The sequence below is a fragment of the Danio rerio genome, chromosome 23 (genome assembly GCF_052040795.2).
Source record: "Danio rerio strain M-AB ecotype USA chromosome 23, GRCz13ab, whole genome shotgun sequence".
NCBI lineage: Eukaryota > Metazoa > Chordata > Actinopteri > Cypriniformes > Danionidae > Danio > Danio rerio.
The window spans coordinates 34,158,536-34,186,500 of NC_141043.1; the positions used below are offsets into that span (position 1 = coordinate 34,158,536).

The following is a 27,965-nucleotide window of genomic DNA, read 5'->3' on the forward strand; positions in this document are numbered from 1 at the left end:
GAAATCCGCTGAGTAAAACATGTGCTGGATAAGTGGGCGGTTCATTCCGCTGTGGCGACCCCGGATTAATAAATGGACTAAGCTGAAAAGAAAATGAATGAATGAATAAACAGGTCATCTTCTTTCACTTTTTTTTCCAAAACAAAATTTAAAAAGCCTACATGTAGTTTAATTTGTTTGTAATAATGTCATTATTTTTATTATTTTTACATGCATATATATTTTTTGAACTCATCAAACTGTTTTAAGTAGCAATCTTTATTTAAATTTTTTTTTAAAATCTCCTTCATTTTCTGCTTACACAACTGCATTGGTCAATTGACAATAAAGCTGACTTTGACATTATTCCTGGTGATATATTAATATTTTTCTGTCATTTTTAACTCTTAATAATAATCATCAATGTGCCACAAACTAACAATTTTCTACACTTTGAGGGATCAAAAACAAAAAATCTAAATGATTTTGTTTATCAAAACTTTTATGCTGACATATGTTTGTGTTTTTCAGCCTGGATGAGTTCGAGCAGGCTGACTGACAGTTTCCTACAGGTGTAAGAAACAGCATGATAAATGGTTCTGATGGCACTAAGCAAGCATGATAAAGAGGCGACTGGTCCCTCTGGTGTAGCAGGAATGCATGTCCTCACCATTACTGTTAGTGCTCATGCTGGTAGATCAGAGACTCGGGTTCACTGCCATGACTGAGACATCAGACACTGCGGGAGGAGAAATCAATACACCAGGGCTTCTAATTCAAGACTGGAAGCCTTTAAACACCAAAGTCCTGCTTGCCGACAAACAAATCTGCCAGAATACGTAAATTTCACATTTGAGGCTTAATTTAATTAGATGTGAATTCTGTATTTTTCATACTTGTATGCTTTTTTAATGCAAGCTTTATTATTTTAATGGGTATTTTTACCTAAAAATAATCTAAAAATAACCTAAAAATGTGAGCACTTATCTACAACTACGAAAAAAGTCAATTTGGAAATTCTTAGTGTCTCTGTATTTACCAGATTTATTAGGCACTGGTTTGAGTGAAGTATTAATATTGGTTTTATTCTTTAAAAAGTGTCATAACATTTCTCAAATTTGTTTTAAAAATGTTTTTGAGAACGTTCACAAAAAGACTATGGATCAGAATAAAAGCGTTTTCATTTGTTGTGATTGACAATCAGAATAATTCCACCAAATAATGGTGACCTTAATTTCTTAATTTGAAAATGTTGGCTTTGTGTTATTTTAAAGTTTATAAAATCACATCTGAAAACATGGCACATTTTTTATATTTTGTGCAAAAATAAATATATACACATATATACATCAGTATTTCACAATATAAAATATGCATAAAATAACAAAAGCTTCCAGAAGTAGTTAAAATCAAATTTGATTGGATTAATAGTAAATCAAATTGCCACAAAACACTTGCTGTTTGCCTACTCACTTATTCTTATCAATCATTCATTCATTTTGTTTTGGCTTATAGGCTTATAGCAGAATGAACCACAAACTTATTCAGCATATGTTTTACGCAGCAGATGCCCTTCCAGCTACAACCCAGCACTAGGAAACACCCATACACTGTTGCATTCACACACACACATTTCGGCTTATTCAATTCATCTATAGCGCATGTCTTTGAACTGTGGGGCAACCGGAGCACCTGGAGGAAACCCATGCCAACACGGCGAAAACATGCAAACTCCACTCGGTAATGCCATCTGACTCAGCTGGAACTCAAACCAACGAACTTCTGGCTGTGAGGCAACAGTGCTAACCACTGAGCCACCATGTTGCCCCCTCATATATATCACAGTGGTCATGAAGAGTAATATTAGCTATATGAACCAAAATCGTTATTTGTACCAGGCTGTAAACACCTTTTTTTAGCTTTAAAATGGGCCATTTTAACATTGGGCTCAAAAGAAGTTTGCTCTATTATGGAGCCAGGACTAGCGGAATTTCGATGAGTTGCAGTTTAAGTTACTTCCGTATTAGCTTCACGAGGGAGAGCGGGAGGTTGCCGCTTAGTAACTACATGTCGCAACGACATACGGCACAAGCTCTGTGATTTGTCGGCTAGTTAGCAATGACGAGCATCAATGGTTCCGAGAGCTGCGAGCTCGATGGAGTTTGTTTACAAGTGTTAAGTCCCATGAAGGAGCTCCAGATGGAAACTTTTGTTTTTTGTTTACCTTATGGTTAAAGGTGTTGCATGTCCTCCTGTTTCCGCCTCTGAATGAATGAGTTTTAGCTATTTGTAGTGTTCAGAAAAAAAAAACACCCACGACGAAATCGACACTTACTGCCAGTGAGTGTTTCTGAAATGTTATTGCAGAACAACACAAATAGCAGGCAGAAGTATAAATGCACGACATTCATGCGCTGTGCGTCACGCAGATCACTCGAAGCAGAAGTATAAATCAGCCAATATCAAGTAAAAATGTCTAAAGCTTGTCATCGTTATAAACATAAATTTTCATTTACTCATGACTTGATCAACCAAAATAATTCTAAAGTAAACCAGGTGTAAACAGGGCCTAAGAAACATTCCTAGCAGTTGGTAGCTAAACACATTCAGTTAACTATACAAAACAGGACACTTAAACCGAAAAAAAAAAAACTTAAATAGTTAACATTCACAACTGAATTTTTAGAATTTATTTGAATAATTTCTGAGATGTTCAGTACAGTATGTGTGATCTGACATTGAATTTAATCCAACAAAGAATGTGAAAGCAAGTTTAAATTCCCTCACACTTTTATTAAACCCCAAACACGTCAACTAATGCATGAAGCGGTTTGGTTCTTTTAATGCAGTTTGTTCATTGGGTCTTCAGATCAGCATTACACTAGTGGAGTCAACAGCTTCAAATGTTCCACTGGAAACAAAAACACAAGACTTGCACAGAATTGGTCAAACCTCAAACTTTCCTGCTAATTTATCAAACACAAACAAAATATCCACAGCTGACACTTAGATGTTAGCATTGGAGACTAGCGCCTGAGTATCTGCCTGAATAAACGTATACCGTTAAGGCCAGTAGCTGAACTCAACAACAACCACAGAATCTCATCAAAATCCCATTACGGCACTGCAAAACATGTTAGGTGTTGAAAAATCAAGACTGGGTCTGCAAAAAGAAGTGGCTATTGTAACAGGTTACACTATCAAATCAATCTGGACATCAGAAGCCTAGGATTCGACTACTGGAGGTAATGAGCATTTGCTGAAAAATGACAGAAACCACTATATAGGTAAGTATTTGAAATGTTTATAGATATATTTTTCTGCAGATCTTTCCCCAAAATAAAATTTACAAAATACAATAAAACAATTAAAACACAATAAAACAAAATAAAGTTCAATTGAAATTACATTGAAAATGTAAAGAAAACCACTAGTTCAGAATCAACAAACTCAGTATTTCTCATTTCACTTCAAAAGGAAAATAGTTTGATTTCCAAGTGTCCGTGCGCTGGTATTAGTCTTTTTTCTTAATCAGTTCTCAGGGAAAAAACACGAACAGTCTCTATCCAGAAACGGAAAAAAACAGTCTTTTACCTTGAGCTGGAAAAATAAAAAGTATTAAAGTACTCTCCTGGTTCAGTAGGGTGAATTTCCAATTTCCTTTTCTAGTGTCCGAATAGGTTGGCCCGCCATCAATGTAAATCAGTCTTCAATCAAAAACACCAAAGAAAAAAACCTGACCTGTACAAAAGGCCAAAAGCATGACTACATTTAGTCAATGATATCATTATATCAGGTAAGTATTTCCACATACAAGCAAATAACATTATAATCATTACAATTAACCTGTATCTCTTTTTTTTAGGCATGTATACAAGGCGATATGCATGTGAACATACACGTGAAGGGAAATAATAACACGTGGAGACAACTAAATACAGTATATATCACACAACAGCAAAATAAACTCTTGTTTCTCTACAAACTGTGTTTGTTCGTCATTTAACATTAAATTCAGAGTGTTTACAAAGTAATTAAACTCACCATGTCCATATATTCACTCCTCAACAACACAATGATGCAATTTTCCCATCGATCGTCACAGGAACAATTTAACGACTGAATCCTCTTCAAATACTTCTCTATGAAAGCTTTTTGTAAGTTTCTCAAACTAGTTTCAAAGTTATAATCTAATTTCACAGTTTAAATCATCAAATCTAGCGATCTCACTCTCTCTTCCTCCACAGTCTGGCGATCTCTTCCCACTGCGTCAGCAAGCGCAAATCCCTCCCACACATCACTGATTGGCTAAACCAATAACATGTGAATATTTCACATTATTATTTTTAAACAATTTATTTCTTATTAAGAATATTTTAGAACAATGAATCCACAGTTGTATGTTGTTTTATCCCCTGATCATTTATATTATTTTATAAATGTACAAATATAACTCTTCAGTAATCTGGGTTACATCCTCCCCCACTTAACTGTGCACGTCTCGTGACAGTTTAGAATAACTTAACATATTATACATCCTGTATGGAGGATTTCCCAGGTAAATCATTCAGACTTTCACTATTATCCAATGCATTAAGCAAAACAGTGTTTAAGCCTTGGAAAAAGGAATGCACTACGTGCATTAAAGGGTTTCCAAGCTGTGGATAGGTAAGCATTTTAGGACCCTTTCTTTGTCTAGTTGATCGTCTGGGTAGGTCTTCTAAAAGATCATTCCCCTCCTCGTCAGAGGTCTGGGTCTGTCCACTACATTCCTCTTGAGAATTTTCTTGATCATTAACTGACTTTGCATCAGGAATTGGACTTGACTCAGTGATCTCCGAGACATCAGGTAAGGAGTCTGTTGGAACACCAACAGGTAAGTGTTCTCTTATATTTTCAGTAGGTAGAGCTTGCTCTGGAACATCCGCAGGTAAGTCACTACTTTGATCACTCTGAGCTACTTTGTCCGCTGAGCGTGAATGAATAACCTCAGGGTTATGAGGGACCTCATCAGAGACATTCGGCCTAAGCACTTGGTGAACCGTAGTAAATCTTGTCTCATCAATTGGATAAGCTCCACACATCATTTCAGGAATGTCATTATCCATCTCAGGAACAGAAACTGAACTGTCAAGGATCTGTGAATCAGGATTCTTCTGAGTATTATGTCTTACATTAGGTTTACTCACAACTGGATCTGGGATCTTGGAAGCAGGTAAGAATCCACAGGGAAGCAAAAGATCTCTATGAAGAGTACGAAGTGGACCATCTTTTGTTTCTGGCCGGACAGTGTAAACTGGTAAGTTAGCAGCTTGTTTCACAACAACATAGATTTCAGATTCCCATCGGTCAGCTAGCTTATGCTTTCCACGGATGCGTACATTCCTTACTAGAACACGATCTCCGACTTCCAAAGAAGAATTAGTTACATGTTTATCATACCGGATTTTGTTCTTTTCAGCAATCCTCCGTGCATTTTGTGAAGCAACCTCATAACTTTCCTTTAGATGAGATTTAAGACTTTGAACATACTGTGAATGAGACACTTGTTTACAGTCTTTACATGGCAATCCAAAAGCAAGATCAAGCGGCAACCGTGGTTGACGGCCAAACATCAACTCATATGGAGAAAATCCTGTAGACTCGTGTTTAGTACAATTATATGCATGTACCAAGGGTTTGACAAAATCCTTCCAATGACTTTTGTCCTTTTCTTCCAACGTTCCGAGCATATTTAACAAAGTCCGGTTAAACCGTTCCACAGGATTTCCTCGAGGATGATATGGTGTTGTTCTAATCTTTTGGATTCCCGCAATTGCACAAAGTTCCTTGATGGTATGAGATTCGAAATCTGGTCCTTGGTCACTATGTAACCGCTCAGGGAAACCATAATGCACAATGAACTGATCCCATAGGCACTTTGCAACAGTTCTTGCTTTCTGATTCGGCGTTGGTATGGCCACTGCATACTTCGTAAAGAAATCGGTAATAACCAAGATATCACGAGTATTGCTCTTATCTGGTTCAAGAGAAAGAAAATCCATGCAAACAAGTTGTAAGGGTCTTGTGGCTTGAATGTTTACTAAGGGCGCACTTTTCTGCGGCAAGGATTTCCTACGTACGCAACGACTACAAGTCTTAATTTTGTGCTCCACTTCAGTTCCCATCCTTGGCCAATAGAACCTAGAACGGACCAAATCTAGCGTCCTTTCTGTTCCCATATGACCCATTTGATCGTGTAGACTGTTCAAAGCAAAACTTCTAAGATCCTCTGGCAAAACCAGTTGGAAATTGACAGAGTCTCCTTCTCGTCGTCGTCTGTACAGAACTCCATCTATCAACTCAAGACGGTCCCATTCTCGTAAGTAAAATGGAAGATCTGGATATTCTAGTCGTAATGCAGGCAGAGGTTTTTCACCAGATTCCATGCACATCACTACTTCACGGATGACAGGATCACATCTCTGCCGTTCAGCCAAGTCTTCCTTCATAAGGAGAGGTAAAGCAGCTAATCCGTTTAGACTATCCTCTTGTTCGAAACATTCCGGCACAGCATCAGGATGGATTGCCAAAGACTCAACTAGAGTGACACCAGAATCATCACTTTGTTGGACAGAATGCTTCTCACAAATAGCTCGGATTATATCTCTATCAGTATTCTGTTGATTCTCAGTATCCATGGTATGATACTCCACGAACTTATTGATCCTTTCAAACTCCTTTACCGATAACTGGTCTTCTGGCAATGATTCATGTGGTCGCCTAGACAAACTGTCTGCATCAACATTTTGTTTACCAGCCCGGTACTGCAGCCGAAATGAGAATGTTGAAAGTGCAGCAAGCCATCGGTAGCTGGTAGCATCCAATTTAGCTGTCGTCAGAAGGTATGTCAATGGATTGCTATCTGTTATGACAGTAAATGTGCCGCCATAAAGATAATCATGAAATTTCTCCGTTACAGCCCATTTAAGGGCAAGGAACTCGAGTTTATGGGCCGGGTATCGGGCCTCGCTATACGACAAGCCTCTACTAGCAAATGCAATAACACGTTGCTTCCCATTTTGCTCTTGATATAATGCAGCTCCCAATCCTGTGGTGCTAGCATCAGTGTGAACAACATAAGGAAGTTTGGGGTCCGCAAATCCCAAGACGGGAGCAGTAGAAAGCTTTTCAATTAGGATTTCAAATGCTCTCTGGCAAGTAGCTGTCCAACGTCCGCCAAAAGGCTCTTTTGGATCATGGTATTGATATTCCTTTTCAGCTTTCTTACAACTCTTCTTCAAGGGTGGATAACCAGAAGTCAGTTCATTTAAGGGCTTTGCTATTTGTGAGTAGTCTTTAATAAACCTACGGTAGTAGCCTGAAAAGCCTAAAAATGACCTTAACTCCTTAAGGTTCCTTGGACAAGGCCAGGTCTTTATAGCCTCAATCTTTTCAGGGTCTGTTGCCACGCCTTGCTCGGATACTACATGACCCAAGTATCTAACAGAGGTCTGGAAAAAACGGCACTTTTCTGGTGAAAGTTTTAGCCCATACTCCTTCAGACGAGCAAGAACTTGTAGCAAACGTCTCTCGTGTTCCTCAAGGGATGCAGAAAAGACAATCAAATCATCCAAAAACACTAGCACTTCTTTCAGGTTAATGTCACCCATACACTTTTCCATTAGCCTTTGGAAAGTGCTTGGGGCGTTGGTTACCCCCTGGGGCATACGATTAAATTCCCAAAACCCCAGGGGACACACAAAGGCCGTTTTCGGTTTGTCTTCCTCTGCAACTTCAATCTGATAGTAGCCAGATTTTAAGTCTAGTACAGTGAACCACTTGGATCCATTTAAAGCTGAAAATGTCTCATCAAGGTTCGGCAAAGCATATGCGTCCTTGATTGTTTGAAGATTTAACTTCCGATAATCGATGCAGAGTCGTACATCTCCATTTTTCTTTCTGACTACAACAATTGGCGAAGAAAAAGGGGATTCTGATTCGCGTATGACTCCACTTAAAAGAAGTTCCTGAAGGTGTTTTCTTACAGCCCCAATATCACGTGGATGAATTGGTCTAGCGCGGTGTTTGAACGGGGATTCATCATGTAATTTGATGCAATGTTTCATTTTTTGTGTATGTCCAAAATCCAGATCATGTTGAGCAAAGACTTCTGGCATCTCACGAAGTTTCTTTGTGATTCGATCCTTCCATTCCTGTGATAATGGAGAATCACCAAAATTTAAAATGAACTCTTCTTCTTTGATTACTTTGGGGTCATCACTTTGGAATCCCTGTTTAGGTATAGCGTTGTCAGAAGAAAGCACTGACTCCAAAGCATGGATCTCTGCAATGACACACCTCTGTGGGATAGTGATATTGTGATCAGTCTCATTTGTGAGAACCACAGGAAGATGGCTATATCGTCTAGAAGGGAGAGTAAGTAAGCAATTTTTCACCACAATTCCACCGGGTAAGAAAGATATGGAGGGGTGTTCCACAACAATCCATTTATCAGTTGGAAAGCCATGCATATGGGCAATGCCCTCTAAAACGACAGTTTGGCCAGCCGCCATGACTTCTGGTACCTTACTCCTCAACCTTATTTGACCAAGAGCACCAGCATTATGTTTGTGCCGCAATCTGATGGTATTCAGGACAGTTCTGTAGCCAAACAAGGAAGGCTGGAAGGTCATAGAACTCGTTTTTAAGTGTTCATCATAAAGGGTGTCCAAAGTATTTGTCCCTATAATAATTAAAGGCATGGTGCAAGACTCTGGCTCTGGAACCACCAAAGCGACAGTAGGTAATTCAACACTTGTCCCAATAAACTCTGCAGGAAAAGTTATATTCAGTTCTATGTACCCAATGTAGGGCACAGAAAGGCCATTCGCACCTTCAACTTCCAACAAATTAGAAATGGAGTTGATGGGGGTTTCTGAAAGGTGTTGGTCATAAAAGGATAAGGGAATAGTGGTAACTTGGGAGCCTGTGTCGATCAAACAGTTACATTTCTGCCCTAAAATAGTGACTTGTGCAATGCATCTTTCACCAACCAACCCTCTGGGTAATTTGCCATCTTTTATTTTCGAACTATGGCTTTGCATAGAAGCTTTAGTTTTAGGGGGACACTTTAATGTTTCAGTCCCTGGCTGTCCCGCAACAGGAACTGGCTCTGGTTTAAAGCAGCCTTTGCCATATTGTTTTGAGATTCCCACTGGGACTGTTTCTCCCTCAGAAGTTTACGCTTTTCAGCCACAAGTGCTGGGTTGGGCTCTGAATCACAGGAGGAGGCAATGTGGCCATCTTCCCCACATTGAAAACAGTACCATGGCCTGGGTTTGTCAGTTTGTTTATAATGCATAGGCATTGTAGATTCAACACTTGGCTTGGTTGATTTTTTGTCTTTCTGATCTACGGTTTGTGATGCCAGTTTCTTTGGGGCCTCAGATTTAGTAGCGAGTTTAGCTAATTGGCTCTGTAGAGTGGCTATCTGTTTTTTAAGCTCTTTAGCTTCTGTTGCTAATGACAACACATTGCAATCTGTACTTTGCTTAGGTTCATCGCATACCCAGATCCTTTGGGTGTTCATCAGTGCACGCTGCTTGGAACTACCTAGATGTTGCTTCATACGAATGGTTTTTGCAGTATGTTTATCTTCCTCGGTTCGTAACATCAATAATAGCTGCGCAAAAGTAGGAGGATCATCTCGTTTTTGTGCCAATCGCAGGTCAGCTATTAAACCATCATCCCAGCAGCCCCGACAAAATTGTTTCAAAAGGTGTCGGTCTGCTTCACTGGCCAACACACCACCCCGCTTGATGGCTATGTTCAAGGCTGCCTGAAGCCTATACAGGTAGGCCGAAGGTTTTTCTCCTGCATCCTGCAAGGTATTCATGAATTTAGCGAAAAGTTCATCACCATCTTCGACTGTACCAAAGGCAGAATCTAGCAACTGCAGGTAAGCTGATGGAGCAGCGTCAGCGCTCAGTTGTTTAATGACATCAGCAGCTGGGGGCAAAAGGCTATCTAGAATCTTTCTTGAACCATGAAGATCAGATATTGCAGGATCCTTCAAAACGAGATCGACACTAGAACGCCATGTGTCATAATCTGTCTCATTAGCAGGGCGAGGTTTCCTACCAGAAAACAGTCTGAGTCGCATGGGTATGTGTGCCTGGGCAACACCTTCTCCACTCCTCACCACATGTTCAACAACCAACCTCTGTACTTCTGGGTTAAGTATTGTGGGGGAAGTAAGAACTGGAGAATCAGCGACATGAGCAGCAGTTTGATGCATTTCCTGGTTTCCTTCGTTGCTAGGCTGAGCCATAACTGGAGATGTTTTGCCACTAGTTGGCTCTTGACCAGATGGTGTAATAGGGGGTTTGTCAGGAGCTTCAGATACAGAGCTTGCAGGAAGAACTACAGCACTCATTTCTGTTAGCATTTCACTCAACATTGCTTCAAAATTTGCCCCACTAAGTTTTGCGATTTCTTTCAATCCCTTTAGGTATGATTTGGTAGCACTACCCCCTAACTGTTGAGTGTACACACTGGATAAGGATCTCACTAAGTAAGTGATATTTGGATCACTAGTCAACTGGTAAGTATATGGCAACAGGGGCTCTAAAGACTGTAAAGCACTGCCACTGTCAAATTCAATAATCACATCCTGATTAAACTCAGATTCAGGGTCTTGAATTTTAACCGATCTAACAATAGAACCGTGTTTTTGCAAGATTTTCAGAAATTCTTCATCATCTGCTGTCTCAGTTTCCCCACTAATTATAATAGCATTTGGGATTTTGATACCTTCTTGCATAACTACATCCATTTTAACAGTGAAATGATTATTCCAAACACCAATAGTATTTTAATCACCTGTCAGTTCTCAGCAATACAGCACCACCTCCTGGCTGGCTCGCCAATTTTATGTAACAGGTTACACTATCAAATCAATCTGGACATCAGAAGCCTAGGATTCGACTACTGGAGGTAATGAGCATTTGCTGAAAAATGACAGAAACCACTATATAGGTAAGTATTTGAAATGTTTATAGATATATTTTTCTGCAGATCTTTCCCCAAAATAAAATTTACAAAATACAATAAAACAATTAAAACACAATAAAACAAAATAAAGTTCAATTGAAATTACATTGAAAATGTAAAGAAAACCACTAGTTCAGAATCAACAAACTCAGTATTTCTCATTTCACTTCAAAAGGAAAATAGTTTGATTTCCAAGTGTCCGTGCGCTGGTATTAGTCTTTTTTCTTAATCAGTTCTCAGGGAAAAAACACGAACAGTCTCTATCCAGAAACGGAAAAAAACAGTCTTTTACCTTGAGCTGGAAAAATAAAAAGTATTAAAGTACTCTCCTGGTTCAGTAGGGTGAATTTCCAATTTCCTTTTCTAGTGTCCGAATAGGTTGGCCCGCCATCAATGTAAATCAGTCTTCAATCAAAAACACCAAAGAAAAAAACCTGACCTGTACAAAAGGCCAAAAGCATGACTACATTTAGTCAATGATATCATTATATCAGGTAAGTATTTCCACATACAAGCAAATAACATTATAATCATTACAATTAACCTGTATCTCTTTTTTTTAGGCATGTATACAAGGCGATATGCATGTGAACATACACGTGAAGGGAAATAATAACACGTGGAGACAACTAAATACAGTATATATCACACAACAGCAAAATAAACTCTTGTTTCTCTACAAACTGTGTTTGTTCGTCATTTAACATTAAATTCAGAGTGTTTACAAAGTAATTAAACTCACCATGTCCATATATTCACTCCTCAACAACACAATGATGCAATTTTCCCATCGATCGTCACAGGAACAATTTAACGACTGAATCCTCTTCAAATACTTCTCTATGAAAGCTTTTTGTAAGTTTCTCAAACTAGTTTCAAAGTTATAATCTAATTTCACAGTTTAAATCATCAAATCTAGCGATCTCACTCTCTCTTCCTCCACAGTCTGGCGATCTCTTCCCACTGCGTCAGCAAGCGCAAATCCCTCCCACACATCACTGATTGGCTAAACCAATAACATGTGAATATTTCACATTATTATTTTTAAACAATTTATTTCTTATTAAGAATATTTTAGAACAATGAATCCACAGTTGTATGTTGTTTTATCCCCTGATCATTTATATTATTTTATAAATGTACAAATATAACTCTTCAGTAATCTGGGTTACATCATACATTTATGTTTGTGCCAAAGATGGTAGTTGTTAGCATTAGCAGAAAGCTGCCCATGAGTGTTTCAATTTACTGAATCACAGAGGTCTACAAGGGTGTGGCAAGCCGTTTTAACATTTAATTTTTGAAATGTACTACTCCCTGTATTTGTTTTTGTGCTAGTGAGTATTTATCAATCTATTTTATTTTATACCACTCAAATCCAGCTTCCTTTACAGCAGTCTGTATTGGTTCCTCTGCAAAGCCAGATTTCACATGGAAACCAGCTAAATTGAAGTGTATTAGATTCATTGATGTTTTTAAAAGTGCATCAGAGAACTTGTGCTATTCTATTTAGTAGGGGTGTGACGAAAAGCTTACTCAACAAAACGAGCCGCACACAAGATTAGGTTCACAAGACGAGACAAGAATTTTACACAATTTTTAAGAAATCTTCAATGATGAAATATTTTAATTGAAAATAGTATTTTATTCAACGGAAAAAATAAAATCACGAAATGTAAAACTATTTACATTAGATGCTTTTTTAAATCAACTTGTAATGAACGTTATTTTACTGATAATCTAATGTATTCTATGCAATAAAAGACATGCAAACACTGCAAAATATATAGCTAAACTTTACCGACTGGCTTCTCCCCTGCAAAATTTCACATAATAAACTCCTTTCCATAAATTTAACTTAAATAATTCATGTAATTTTAGCAGTTTCACTTTCATTAAGATTTCATTCATGCCTTTTGTGAATTATTGGGATTTATTCGATGTGCGGTATCAAACTCCATTAAAACCTAAACGTGTGTTTAGTGATGATGACGAGCCTCCAGGAGTTTATTGTGTTGTATGTGGTCCTTTACTGACTCGGTGTAGAAAATAGTGTCAAACAGCTTTGTGTGTGGCTTATCCTGTCTCAAAATGGGGCCAAAAGCCATACGCGATGGTAAAAAAGCAAAAATGCGACTGAAATAGAAATACTTCACGTCTTAAATCAATTTGAGTTTATGTCGACTATGACTTTCAGCATATACCTAAAGTGCTATTCCATGGCATGGTTATGAGTAGGCCCACATGGAATCTGCGCTCACAGAAATTCACAGATTTCTAGCCTATCATTGAGTCTATTTATTTATTTGAATAAATGTATGTAAATTTATATTTATTCAGTTTAAATTAATTTCAGTAATATTATTAACTAATATGAAAATTTTCATTTGATTTACTTACAATACACTTCATAAAGTAATATTTTCTGTCTTTTAGTAGATCTATTATATGAGAGATTTGCTTTGTTTACCTCAGTGGATCTAATTGGATTTGCTTTCTAACCATTTAATAGAAGTTAAAAAGGTATTAATTTTTATTTCATATATTAAGTTTTTAGTTGCGATACTCCCAAATTCCGCAAAAATCAACAGATTTTTTAAAAATAATTTGCAGAAAGAGCAAAAACTGATTGCAGATTCTGTCTGGCCCTAGTTATGAGCAGTGATTGATGTGTGGCAGCAGTGGTAGCCTCTGTTGGAAACGGCTGTATTGCAACTCTAGTGAAAAAAAAACAGTTACATCACACCCGCAACCCAAGCATCGACGCGCGCAAAACTGAGGCCAGCACAGGTTGCCAGGTGTGTGCAAAGCACTTGATTTATGGTTCAAATTTAATCCTGCCTCCAATCTTCAGTGCTAATTTCTCCCTCATGCTCCATCATAACATCACAACTCACAGGACAACTTTTTAAACTTGATGAGAAATCTCATTACGATTTAATCTCACAAGATCTCGCCATACGGGATTTGTCACATCCCTAGTATTTAGTGAGCAATTAATAGCAATGAATGATTAAGTACTAGTGCTTGTTTCTTTTAAAAGGTTATTACCGAAAGAACAAGCACCAGGGCTAAAAATATGTACCATGTACATAGACAGAAGCACTTTTTAAGCGTGACATGTTAAAGTTGGCTTGCCATAGTGAGCATCTTTCAGTCAGCAGTCTGGTCAAACTGAGCGTGCTTGGTTCCCATGACGACCTCCTTCCCCTCTCACTGGCTCCAGCACTGCAAATGTAGCATGGAGATCCGCAACGCCCAATAACCCATCACCGGTGGCACGGCCAATATCCACTGCCATGGGCAACTGCTGAAGCCTAGAGGAGCAGCGCTGCAATGGGGGAATTCTGACCGTCTAATTGAAATAAAATGCAACATGTGTCTCAAAGGTTGAGACCTGCTGATGCAAGTGGAGTGGAAATATGGTGGAGAGAGTTAACACTGAGACTGTTTGTTCAACGACACACAATTACAGACTCGACCACAAAACCCTGAGTTTAACACATTCACGCACACACAAAAAACCTATGCACAAGCGCACATGTAAATGCATATTTGCATCAAAGATATTTTTCCATTCCATTTCCATAAATATACAGGCGGTGATGTTTCAATGAGTCTTTGTGGTCAACATTGGAAAAATGCATTGTGCAAAATGCATTCATGGCGTATAAAGAAAAGATTAAAGATGGTAAATGCGATGAAAAACAAAACATCTAATCTGCAAAACACATTGTTATTCATTTAAAAAAAAGCACTGAGCAAGTTACCTCAAATTCACTCATGCATTAATTATTTTTATAATACTGCCTTTTTTCTTTTCTGCTCTGTTTCCTTTTCTTGCTCTCCATTTCTGTCTTTCTCTCTTCTTTTTCCTATATTGTGTGTGCGTGTACTATGTGCTAAGTTTATTTTCTCTCAGTGCTAATGTAAATTCCTCATGAACACCTTCCATCACACGCTCAATGATCCACAACGCAAGTCTCCACAAGAGACCGCTTCATCACACATCTTACACACACACAAAATACTGACTTCTTAGACCATTTCACCTCTGGGACAGCATACATGCAGACTTACCGCTAGAACACTCGCAAATCCAAGTCACATTGGTTTGGATGGCAGCTTCTTTAATATAAATAAGATTTATATGTTCAATGTATATGGGTCAAAACAAAAAAGTTATACGCCTTTTTAAATAATTGTGTACATAATGTGTTTTTTAGTATGTCTTTTATTTATTTATTTAGTTTTTATATATACTTTTAGCCAAGAAATTAGATGAAAACATTTATACCATGATTTACACAAGATACTAGCTAAAATATCTATAAGTGTAACAGTTTATATATGAACAAAATAGATTAACTTTGTTCAAAAATTATTATTTGTATGCTGTATTTCTATAATATTTTAAGATACATAAACTTGTCAGTGGTTATTTGTTTTTTATTCATTTTAAATAATGAATACACTTATGAACTGAATTAACGATTTTCCAAAAAAAAGAAAACACAACAAAAACTTTTTTTTATTCATTTATTCAATTTAATTGTGTTATTTCTGGTTTTAAGAATAATTTGGTAACACTATATAGTAACTACACACTATGAATCATCTATTAAGAATTAGCAAATAGTGAATTCATTATTTGTTAAGCGTTAACTCTAACAGATGTTAGTAAGCAGTTTATAACTGCAGAAACAAATGCGCTATTCTTGACTTATGAGCACATATATAATGTGCTTAATAACGCTATACTTTCCTATGGATTATTTTTTAATTACTAAATGAAGTATTGCATTATTTACAAATCATTTGTATTTAAGAGTAGTTGGGTTTTTTAAGATCATTCAGAATGATTTAGTAAATGATTGATAAATTATTCAAATCAACATTTATATGTCTTATTATTCAGACATAAACTAATAGTTAATTTGTATGTTAATAAATGCTTTATTAACTCAACTTCATCCAGTTTTGAGACCTAATCTAAAGTGAGGAATATTCATGCTTCATAAACCTCTTATAAATGACAATTAAAGGCTCAATATCAAATGAACAATACTTTGCAATCTTATCTAAAAAGTAAAATTACTGTAAAGTTTAAACATTGCTGAATAACAGGAGTGTCAAAATACAACAAAGTTGGATAAAACAACAGCAATATAATAATTTAACAGTATATTATGATGCAACATTTCAATGTTATTTAGCGGAGTATAAACTGTCCAGTAATTATATTTTAGCTAAGATTACAAAGATTTAATTTTCGTTTGATACAGTTTTATTTTTGTATCTTAAAATGAATAGAAAATAATAATAATATATTTTTTTCTTGTTTGGAATATAACTGAGCCTTCAATTGTCATTTATACAGGGATTTATAAAGCATTATTCAGAATTCATAAGTAAATGAATAATAAACTATTTAAATTAACTATTAATATATGACTGAATAATCAGATAAATAAATGTTAATTTGAATAGCTTATTAATCATTTGCTTATGCATTCTGAATAATATTTAATAACTATCCATTACTGTCAAATAACTGGTTTCTAAATGATGCAATACTTAATTTAGCAATGAAAAAATAATAAAGTATGAAAATACAATAAGCACATTATATATGTGCTTATACTGTAAAACCCAGCAGTCAAATTTATCAAATGAAATGTGTGTAGTTAACTCAATTTACTAAAAGTTAATTCTACTCATGTGAAAAGAGTTTTGCACTCAGTGTTAAAGGTAATGAGTTAATTAAATATCTAATTACTTCAAATAAACGGAGTAAGTTTACGGTACTTTTATAGATTAGTTTTTTTAACTCAAATGGTTTGTTGCAATCGGTTACCTCAAATTGTTGAAGTTACCTTAACTAATTGGTTTTTACAGTGTAAGTCAAGAATGGAGCATTTGTATCTGCAGTTATAAACTGCTTACTAACATATGTTAATGTAGAGTTAATGCTTATGAATTAAGTATTTGCAAATGCTTAATAAATGATTTATAGTGTGTAGTTATTACCGAATAAATTAACTTTCTTAAATAACAATTTAAAGTAAAAGAAAGAAAAAACAAAATTTAAGATACTTAAGTGGAAATAATTTAAATATCTTAATAATTAAGAATGCTTAGAGATTATAAAAATAATAAATAAATAAATAAATAAATAAATAAATAAATAAATAAATAAATAAATAAATAAATAAATAGAAAATCAAATATGGTTTTAATTACCTGTCAAATCATGAACAGACAATGATAAAACTAAAAAACTGTACAAATAAAAATGCTGCAGGTTTTGGTCTGCTGGAGTGGACATTTGCAGTCTGTGTTTATTTCTATGCCTCTGACACTCATCTCCGCAGGCAGACGTGTTAACAAGCATCTCGCTCGTGGTGTGTGGCCTGTGTTTGACCTCATGTCAGCGTGTGAGTTTGTATGCCTAAACACAACCCAAACTTCATTTCCACCTGACCCAATACCCAGTTACCTGTTGCTATTCTGCTCTTTCTATAAAGACTCATCTCAGAGCAGCGAGACTCAGTGCATTGAAGATAAAGCATGAGTTGTGCATTCCTGTAATGGGAGTTTGAGCAGCTCAGCTCAATCACACTAAAACAACAGAGCACAAGCAGCACCTTTATTACTGGCCACAAATCACACAGCCCACTGTCTCTCATTCTCCTGCCCCTTCTTATCACCAGGGCACATTCGCTCTCCCACTCTTTCACAGCTCTCCAGAAACTTCCTAATGTCTTACAACCCAGAGGTTTTGCTCCTTTTGAGTCCTTAGGGGGATTCGTTGAGTAGTTGACAAATTACTAAAACAACAAAAACAAATTGAAAGTCCAGGGATGTCTTTTTTGTTAGCGAAGTTGACATGCTTTATATATATATATATATATATATATATATATATATATATATATATATATATATATATATATATATATATATATATATATATATATATGCACACCATATACAGTGCATCTGAAAAGTATTCACAGCACTTCACTCTTTCTTTATTTATTTCCTTAAAGTTCTATACACAAAACCCCAAATTTATTAAAAACAAAAAACCAGGACTGAATGCCAGGCATTACGCTTGGAGAAAACCAGGCACCGCTCATCACCAGTTTAATACCATCCCTACAGTACAAAACTAGTTAGGATAGAAGGAAAGATGAATGCAGCAATGTACAGAGACATCCTGAATGAAAACCTGCTCCGGACTGCTCTTGACCTCAGACTGGGGCGACGATTCATCTTCCAGCAGGACAATTACCCAAAGCACATTGCCAAAGTTTCAATGGAGTGGCTTCACAACAACTCGATGAATGTCCTTGAGTGGCCCAGCCAGAGTCCAGACCTAAATCCTACTGAACATCTCTGGAGAGATCTGAAAATGGCTGTACACCATCGCTTCTCATCCAACCTGAAAGAGCTTGAGAGGTGCTGCAAAGAGGAATGGGCAAAAATTCCCAAAGACAGGTGTGCCAAGCTTGTGGCATCATATTCAAAAAGACTTGAGGCTGTAATTGCTGCCAAAGGTGCATCAACAAAGTATTGAGCAAAGGCTGTGAATACTTATGTACATGACTTTTCAGGTTTTTTATTTTTAATAAATTTGCAACAATATCAAAAAATCTTTTTTTTCACATTGTCATTATGGGGTATTGAGTGTAGAATTTTGAGGAAATAAATGAATTAAATTTATTTTGGAATAAGTAACATAAAATAACTGTAACATAAAAAAATGTGGAAAAAGTGAAGCTGACAGAATGGAAAACAGCTGATGAAGTATACACTAACTTTTGTATTATTCAGTGACAAGATGTCACCAAACAGTGACAAACACAAAGCTGAGACAAACAAAATCAGATTAAGCAAAGCATAGACTAACCTACGTATAATTCATTCACAAGATGGTACCAAACAGTCAAAAACTACAGTGTGACAAACAAGCAGATAAATATGAATGTGGATGTAAGTACATGGATTTTAATGTATTCACTGATGCACAAGGTGATTCAAATAAAGCTCAAGTTATTTAGATGTGAGCGCGAAACTGAAGATGTGACGTCACTTTTTTCATACGGATTTATTTATCATTCTTACTTTACTATGAATGAGAACTGTTATAGTTTATTAAAGATGCAACCCCCTCACTGACTTTCATGAAAATTCACACCCGGGCACGGTTCAAGGCAACCATGCCTGATAAGGGTTGTGACGATACCATTAATTCACCTTACAAAACTACACTAAAGTATCGTGATACCATGTAGTATTGTGATACTGTAATTCATAACTCAAATCTATGAAATAAAGAAAAGTGCTAGAAATACTTTATTGTATTATTGTTATTATAGGCTGAATTGAATTCATAATTGAGTTCATAATTCACTTATTATTGAAAAAAAGCATTTGCACATCATTATTTTGTAGATAATGACCAACAAAAAATACATTAAAATATACAAATTACACCGAACATAATTAGTAAAAAAAATAAAATAAAAATAAAAATAAATTTATAACCAAAATGAGGTTATATGAAGTTGTCAAATTGTTTTCAATGTTTCCTTTTGGTCTTTTGGGTTTTTCAACTATTGATTTTTTTTGTCTTATCAGGTAAGAATCCAAGGTAATTCAAAATGTCACTTTGTGAGTCAGAGAGGAACAGAAATTAACTGATTTTGATGTGCGTTCAAACTGAAATGTCAGAAAATGTGCAATAGGCTACCATAAAAGACATGAATTCTACACAGATTTGCAACATTAAAGGTCTCCACAGACTATTCAAATAAAATGGTCTATTTTTGCACAAACGTGTATGCATTTTAGTGACTTTTCCACATGCAACCTTATGTACTGTAGATAGACCGTTAATGACGATACTGCAGTTAACAAACTACAGTGGCACCGCCAGTATTTTGAAACCATATTATCACAATAAAACTGTACCATAGTACAGGTAAACCATGCAACCCTAGTGCCTAGTGTGAGTACACCCTTAGTGTGAAAAAGAACAAAAGACATTGGCATCACTGCCCCGCAGCATTCATTTTATCTAGAAACTGCAGTCAAATATATATGTTCAAGTATGTTTTGGGGGGATTTCACAAAAATGTAGGCTGAAGCATACATTCGCAATGAGCTTAAAATCCTTCCATTATTCATGAGTTAAATCTATTAATTATATACCAGTATTTATAATTATATGCTATACTTGTACCTGTTAAATAGATACTAGTGAGTATTCCTTAGACACTAGTACTTATTTATTTAATATTTAAAAGTACTTATTCATTAATTATTAGTTTGGTTTAGTAGATACTAACACTTATTCATTAGATACTAGTATTTATTTTCAGATGGCAGTTGTGAGAACAAATAATGCTAATTATTCATTAAATCCTGTTACCTATTGATTAGTAACTAGTTTTTTTATGAAAATACTTCATTCATTAAAGATTAGTTTGTCTGTATATTTATTTATTGAGCAGTACTTTTTGATTTAATATTAATTAATGTATTACATATAGTACTTTCTAATAAAACAATACCTACTAAATATATACTAATACTATTATACAACATTATGTGTTAGTATTAGAGGCAACTTATCTAATTCAGAGTATTACTTTTGTCATGCTGGTTATGTGTAATGCACTATACACATGTTATACACCACTCTTTGTAGATCAAGAAATAGTCTGAGTTTGTGGTAAATGTCCACATAATTATGCGTACAGAAAATACATTATATTACCTTTATGAGGCTACATTCCTAACTACATTTTTCGTGAAGATTTTATTCAGAAAGAGACTGCAATAATCTACAAACACTGTCTATGCATCTATATATATTTATGCACACATATGCTTGTCTATACGTCCAGTGCCAACAAAGTGGACGTTTGAGGTTCGTCCATAAAGAGCCACATGTTTGGGTCCTTTATAAAGCGTAATGACAGATTGCGAGGCTTGCGCTGCATTGTTACCACATACGTCGTGTCATTACAGCAGATCTGAGCACTGTGGTGGAAGATATTTACAATCAGGCAGTTTTTAGACGCCCTCAACCAAACTTAGCGTTTTAACTACCCAGACCCTGCATGGCTGGAGCGGCTAATTTAATCTAAAGAGGAGAGGAATGCCTTAAAATACACACGTGCAGAACACATCAGAGAGTCTTAGCACACTTCAGTTCCTCAAACCAGTTGAAAAGGCAGCGTCAGCAATGTTTAGAAGTGAATGCTCACGAAACCAACGTGTTAAAAACATGAAACATAGCTCTTTAGGAGTGTGTGTGTCTGTGGGTGTTCAACCCAAGTGAAGAAACAGCGAGACAGTGCTGACACCACATGGTAAGCCCCGAGGTCAAAGGGTAAAGGCCAGGTCATGAGTGACAGGTCGCTCTGTTAGGAATATGTATTAACATGAAGGAGTAACCTGACAGATTTTACTTGGCTTAAAAAAAAGAAAGAAAAAGAAAAAAAAGACATAATGTGCGTCTAGCCTTGTGGTAAAATATACAGAAAATATAGTGCAACTGCAAACTGAATTTGATTGTCACTTCCTAGTCCCTTGCTGATCCTGCTTTTCTCTTTCTACTGATTTATTCAAATATATACACAGAGCAAAGTTCTTTTCATTCTTTCATTCAAAAATATGTTTCCAGTGGTATATTATTAGCGAACATCCATATACATGTGCGATGTTTGGACTAATATATACATATGTGTTTCTTCTCCATATAATAAAATGAACACAGATAATATAATATCAGCAAGACAACCGCAGTTAATGAAGCATGTCATCATAGCAATGTGAATGTTTGCATAAGCTCTACAATTCTGCACAGCTGTTAAAGCATGACAGATTTATTTATAGAGCTCTTTGTTGTGCTTTAAAGGAATTAGCTTTACAGTATTAAACATGAATAACATGGTTGATTGAAATTAGAAGTGTACTTTACCTTATTCAGCGTTTATAATGTTCGTCTGACAGACTGAACAGAAGAAATTAAACAAAGGCAGAGCGACACCCACCTACGTCCTGTGAACTTAATCCATTTGAGTAAATAAACCAATTTGAGCACAGTAAAACCCAATAAATGACGAGAACTCAAACCAACTGAGTACTGTAAACGCAATAAGTTAAGCCAACTCAAATCATTTGAGGAAACCGATTGCAACAAACCATTAAAGTTAAATAACGAATCTATTTGAGTACTGTGAACTTACTCCATTTAAGTTGAAGTAATGAGGTATTTAATTAACTCATTACCTTCAACACTGAGTTCAAAACTCTTTTCACATGAGTAGAATTAACTTTCAGTATATTTTCAGTATATTTCAGTATAACTACACTCATTTCATTTAATAAAGTTGACTGTTGGGTTTTACAGTGTACACACACACACACACACACACACACACACACACACAATATATAATTTTCCCAAAGTAAATTTTTATTTTACAAAAACTATGCCATTTACTTGCTTGAACAGTATATCAGAATAATGTTACCTGCTCTACTCTAAATCTCCATATACTGCACATTAAATATAAGAGCTCTCCCTAACACATTGCTCTTATTCACACTTTTTTCATATCAAAATTCTCATGGTCCACTTTCTCTTGTCCTTGTACTCCACACTCTCTGTTTGCTCTATCTGTCATCAGGCCCACCTCCTATCACACGTTCACAGAAAGCAAAACAGAGTCTCCCTCCGTCCCTTCATGAGTCTCTCCTGCCATTCCTTCATCCATCTCACAAACTCTGCACTAGTCAAAATAATGCTATCGCTAAGGAAAACACTGCCATGAGGAGGTGCCACGGCAACGGGCGATGACAGCGTCTGCTTACACATTCCACACGCAAACTATCAAAAAGACCATCTTCACACACACACACACACATGCATTCACACACTCAGCCAAAGCCCAGGAAGACTGAAGTACACAAACAGAACCACCCCAGTTATTCCCCTCAGAGACAAAAGTCAAAGAAAAGGACAGTTCGTTTAAATAGTGAAACCATATAAAGTGTACAAACCACATTAAAAATCAGGATTAAATACTCCAAATTGCTGTTTTGTGTGTGCATAAAACAAGAAAAGATTGGCAATGTGGTCACCAGCCAACATCCTGATGTTTTGCAAGTTTGGTACTATTTTTAAGGAATAGAATATTACCGTGATCATCCTGAAATTAAACAGTTTCAACACATATCAGGAGCACAAAACATTATCTGGCAACCCAATAAGCTAAACCTTATCCCTGCATATTTTCCACTTTGCATATAATAAATCATAAAAACCACTACCAACGAGTTATTTAGTTATATTCTGTGTATACACTGCACAGATTTCTTACTACTGCATATCTAATTTAGTGAACTCCAAAAATAGAGATGATTGACAAAATGGAAACCACAGAAGCACTCTGGGTTTTTAAACATTGTTTGGACCAAATTAATAATACTGTGACCGAAGACTTGGTTTTCTCCAATCTAAACTCTCCTTGACAGAACCCTCATATTTTTAGTATGTAGGCCACTGCGTTTTTGGAGTGTTGCCATGTCCACTGATTATACACATTGTTGTTTTGGCTTGACAGTTAAAATGATGCGGATTACAGATTTATTGAAGTTTGAAGGTTCAGTTCAGTTGGTTTTATGTTTATTCTTGTTTAAGATTATTTTCTTTTGAATATCTGACAACACTAATGAGTCAAATCTCTTAGCACTTGCTGTGGCTTTCCTGCACATGCTCACAAAAATACACCATATGCGTTACTATAAACTAGCTGTTAAATTTGAACAGTGCGATTCACACTGTAGAATATATTTAAATCTGATTGTTACAATCTAGGCGATAAGCTGGCTTTTAAATATAGTTATCATTTTGGTAAATTTTGGAATGAAAGTTTACACTATACACTGAAATTTCAGGAGTGACAACCACATTTAAAAACAGGATTAAATACTCCAAATTGTTGTTCTGTATGTGTATAAAACAAGAAAAGATTGGCAATGTGGTCACCAGCCAACATCCTGATGTTTTGCAAGTTTGGTACTATTTATAAGCAATAGAATATTACCATGATCGTCCTGCAATTTAACCTAATTTAGATACACATCAGAAGTGCAAAACAACATCTGGAAACCCAAATGAGCTAAGGTCTAAACCTCTTCCCTGTGTTTTTTTCTTCACTTTGCATATAATAAATCACAAAGACCACTACCAACAAGTTGTTTAGTTAGATTCTTTGTATACACTGAACAGATTTCTTACTATATCTAATTTAGTGAACTCTAAAATAGAGACGATTGACAAAAAGAAAACCACAGAGGCACTCTGAGTTATTGAACATTTTTGGACCAAATTAATAATACTGTGACCAAAGACTTGGTATTCTCCATTCTTAAGTCTCCTTGACAGAGCCATGATATTTGTAGTTTGTAGGCCACTGCGCTCTTGGAGTGTTGCCATGTCCACTGAATATACGTATTATTGTTTTGGCCTGACAGTTAAAGTGATGAGGATTACAGATTTATTGAAGTTTGAAGGTTCAGTTCAGTTGGTCTTATGTTTATACTTATTTAAGATTATTTTCTTTTGAATATCTGGCAACACTGACCAAAACCTCTTACCTCTTGCTGTGGCTTTCCTGCTCATATTCACAAAAACACACTATATGCGTCATTACGAAGTAGTTGTTAATTTGATCAGGGCAATTCACACTGTAGAATTCTTTTAAATCCAGTTAAAGATAAGCTGGTTTTCATTTTGATAAATTTCTGAACTAAAGTTTACACTATACACTAGGGATGCGCCGATCTATAGGCCGAAGATCAGTATTGGCTAATAATCATATTTTATGACTCGGCTGGTACTCACGAATATGGCCAAACTTATAAACCGATTGCAAGTGTTTGTTTATGAATTTACAAGATTCATGAGCCCATCTGGAGATAAGAGACATGTTTATATACGGCAACTATAATTATTAATTTTTTTAGGTAAGAAGAAAGCTCCACTTAAGTATCATATTTAGAGGGAAAATGTGATTTATGCATTATAACGCTTGAAGCATCAAAATAAGTAACTCAGTTGATTACCATGACATGACCATGGAATCGGTATTCGATATCTGCTGCAAGGATGCTGATCGGAGCATCCCTACTATACACTAAAGTTTCAGGAGTGACAACCACATACAAAAACAGGAGTAAATCCAGTAAATTATTAATCACGTTTGACAAAAGTATGTGCTAAACGATTAAATGTAAATTATTCTGTGCATATATATAATAAGACAGATACAAATATAGAGATGCAGTTCAGCCAAATTCTTAAACATTAGCTAATCACTATTTATGATCAAATTAATATTACCAGATGAAGACTGCGATCTTAACTCACCCATAACAACATAATGCTTTCTGTTTGTGAGACAACAGGTTGCAATATTTTGGTCTTATTTTTAATATAAATCATTTAGATTTATTTCAGTCTATTTTGCAATTTTTTTCTGTTTGCTGTTTTTTCTTGCAAAACATGGCAACACAAATTTTTACCCTATGAATGTTTAGTTTGCTCAGTAAATAAAAAGTAATAATGAAGTAAATAGTGTACAGTTTCTTGCACAGACAAATTGTTTTGCTTCAGAATAACTTTTTCAGAATAACAGAATAACTGTTTTACTTCTGCTTAGCCTGTATCTGGGTCTCGATTATGCTTGTTTTTGACTCTTAAAGTGCCTGTAGCTGTTGAATTGCATTTTATGGATTGTACTTGAAAAAGGGTACAAATACCTTGGATGACCGACCTATGGATGCCTGAATAAAGAGCAGTGTTCATTTTTTGGCAAACACTCCCTTTAAATGATACGTACAGTATGTAACTACTAGGTCATTTTGATGCTAACCCACCACTTAATACATACGGTATAATTTGTTTAGTGTTGCAACCACACTTCATCTAACAGTTCAAGTAGCCAAAGCCATTTTATGGTTTGTCCAAGTCAACAGTCACCAAGCAACTGCAAATCAGGCACAGATTTGTTTGTATTATGTAAAAAAAAATGTATCCATTATGTCATCTCAAAGTTTCAAAATCAGATGATCAGTTTTTCTAAAGATTTACTTGTCCACAGCATAAAACTTTGAAAATGATGAAAAAATAAGAAAACTTAACAATACAAAATTATAATTAACTGTATTTTTTCATTGCTAGTTTAGTCAAGTTAACAAATGGACAATTTGCTGCATTATTCAGTTTAGTTTAAAGCTTGATTAATCTCTTTGGGGTAGTTTATTCTGACATGGTGGTGCTTCATATTTGACACAGTAGTAACCACAAAAAAAATCACCTAACATCGCCTAACATCAACTACACAAACAGAAACTGAAGCAAAAACAACAATAAATAAGAATCTATATATAAAAAAGTTATAATGTCACAGTACTATTACTATTGTCCTGTTTATTGTTGACACACTCGTGTACAAATGCTTGATTTAATTCCACAAAAAATAATAAGAGACATTTATGAAATCTCTCAAATTAAACACTTTAGCTAAAATAGAAAACAATACAGTATGTCCTGACCAAAACAATTTCTCTAGCATAACCGGCCTCTTTTAGAAAATACCAGAGGCAAACCACTTCGAAAATTGCCAATAATAACTGAGTGAAGTTAATTTATAAACTAATTTCGAGAGGATCACATGCTTATGATTGCTTGCGGCTAGTCCCGTATTAAAAGATTTCTGATTCACCAATCAGACAATTCCCAAGTCTGCATAAATAACATAAGTTCCTTACCATAGTCATCTTCGTTTTGAAGAATCCCCCTTTCCTCCCCTACTCCTCCTCCTTTCCTAGATGGGGGGCACGCCGGCCCAGTGGTTAGCACTGTTGCCCACTCTTGCCATTCAAGAGTTGAATACCAATGTTTTGATGAGTCTAATTTTCAACTTTTATCCTGAAAGCAGACCACAGTGTTTAAAATATAGATACAGTAATTCAAATTCCAAAGAAGCTTCACTCCTACAGTCAGACATGATGCTTTGGAGTTATTCTTCAGGTGCAACATTTATGAAGAGAAAAAGAAATAAATAAATCCTGTGTATTTTAAATGGGATTCAAATCCCAAGACTAGGGTGGCCTTTATAAAACACTTATGTTCCTAGAAACCATTTCTGTGATATAATCTTGATGAAAGGTCAAAACTGCAGCCAAGTCTGAAGCTCCTGGCAGAGGAAAGCAGGTTTTGGGCAGCTGTGGTAAAACACTTATAAAATACAATGACAATGTTTAAGACATTTTTAAAAATGCCATTTTGGTTCTCTGCACTTTGCAGGTCAGAATTGTAAATATCAATATTAATATCCAAATCTTAATAATAACATACTTTTATACTTTAAAACTATACTGATAACCACAAAATAACACAAGTGGTAAAACAAGTGCACAAAACTGGCCTTAATATGAAGAGAGATTTACAATAAACATGCATTAAAGGGTGCTTAAAACACAATGATAAAAGATAAAATAGAATACACTTGTATGTTATATATAAAAATAACATTATTTTTTAAATGATTTATTAGTAATTTATAATAATGCATGTTTATTATGCATTTAAATTTTATATATTGTACCATTAATATAAACATAACATACCCCCAAAAAACTGCAGTGTGCACTGTATGTATGCATTATCCTGTTAAATCAAATATAGTATTTCAACATATTCTTAAATGTGAATAATTATTAACTAATTACCATTATTGCATTTCCTTCAATTTCTGTTAATTGTGTGTGTAATTTTGTTTTAACCATAATGTAGTGGATATTTAATAATATTAGAGACTATTACCCATTTTATGAAGCAAGTATGATAGTATACGCATGCAAAA

The 27,965-nt window shown here is 35.5% G+C and overlaps 1 protein-coding gene and 1 long non-coding RNA gene across 5 annotated transcripts in view; both read right to left on the reverse strand.

The window, feature by feature from the left end:
• Positions 1–27,965, reverse strand: part of LOC101887148 (hormonally up-regulated neu tumor-associated kinase homolog A) — a 227,935-nt gene that overhangs the window by 117,881 nt on the left and 82,089 nt on the right. The window contains exon 3 of one of the 4 annotated variants that reach the window (XM_087307438.1): positions 26,869–27,028. The exons of the other annotated variants lie outside the window; for them this stretch is intronic. Coding sequence (XP_087163564.1) covers positions 26,869–26,877 — 9 coding nt within the window. The 5' untranslated portion in view covers positions 26,878–27,028. The remainder of the gene's footprint in view (positions 1–26,868; positions 27,029–27,965) is intronic. 4 annotated transcript variants of the gene reach the window in all.
• Positions 2,752–14,184, reverse strand: LOC147838247 (uncharacterized). The gene is made up of 2 exons (XR_015523753.1): positions 12,186–14,184; positions 2,752–3,158 (listed from the first exon to the last, which is right to left on the reverse strand). It is a non-coding gene; the product is annotated as an uncharacterized LOC147838247 (long non-coding RNA).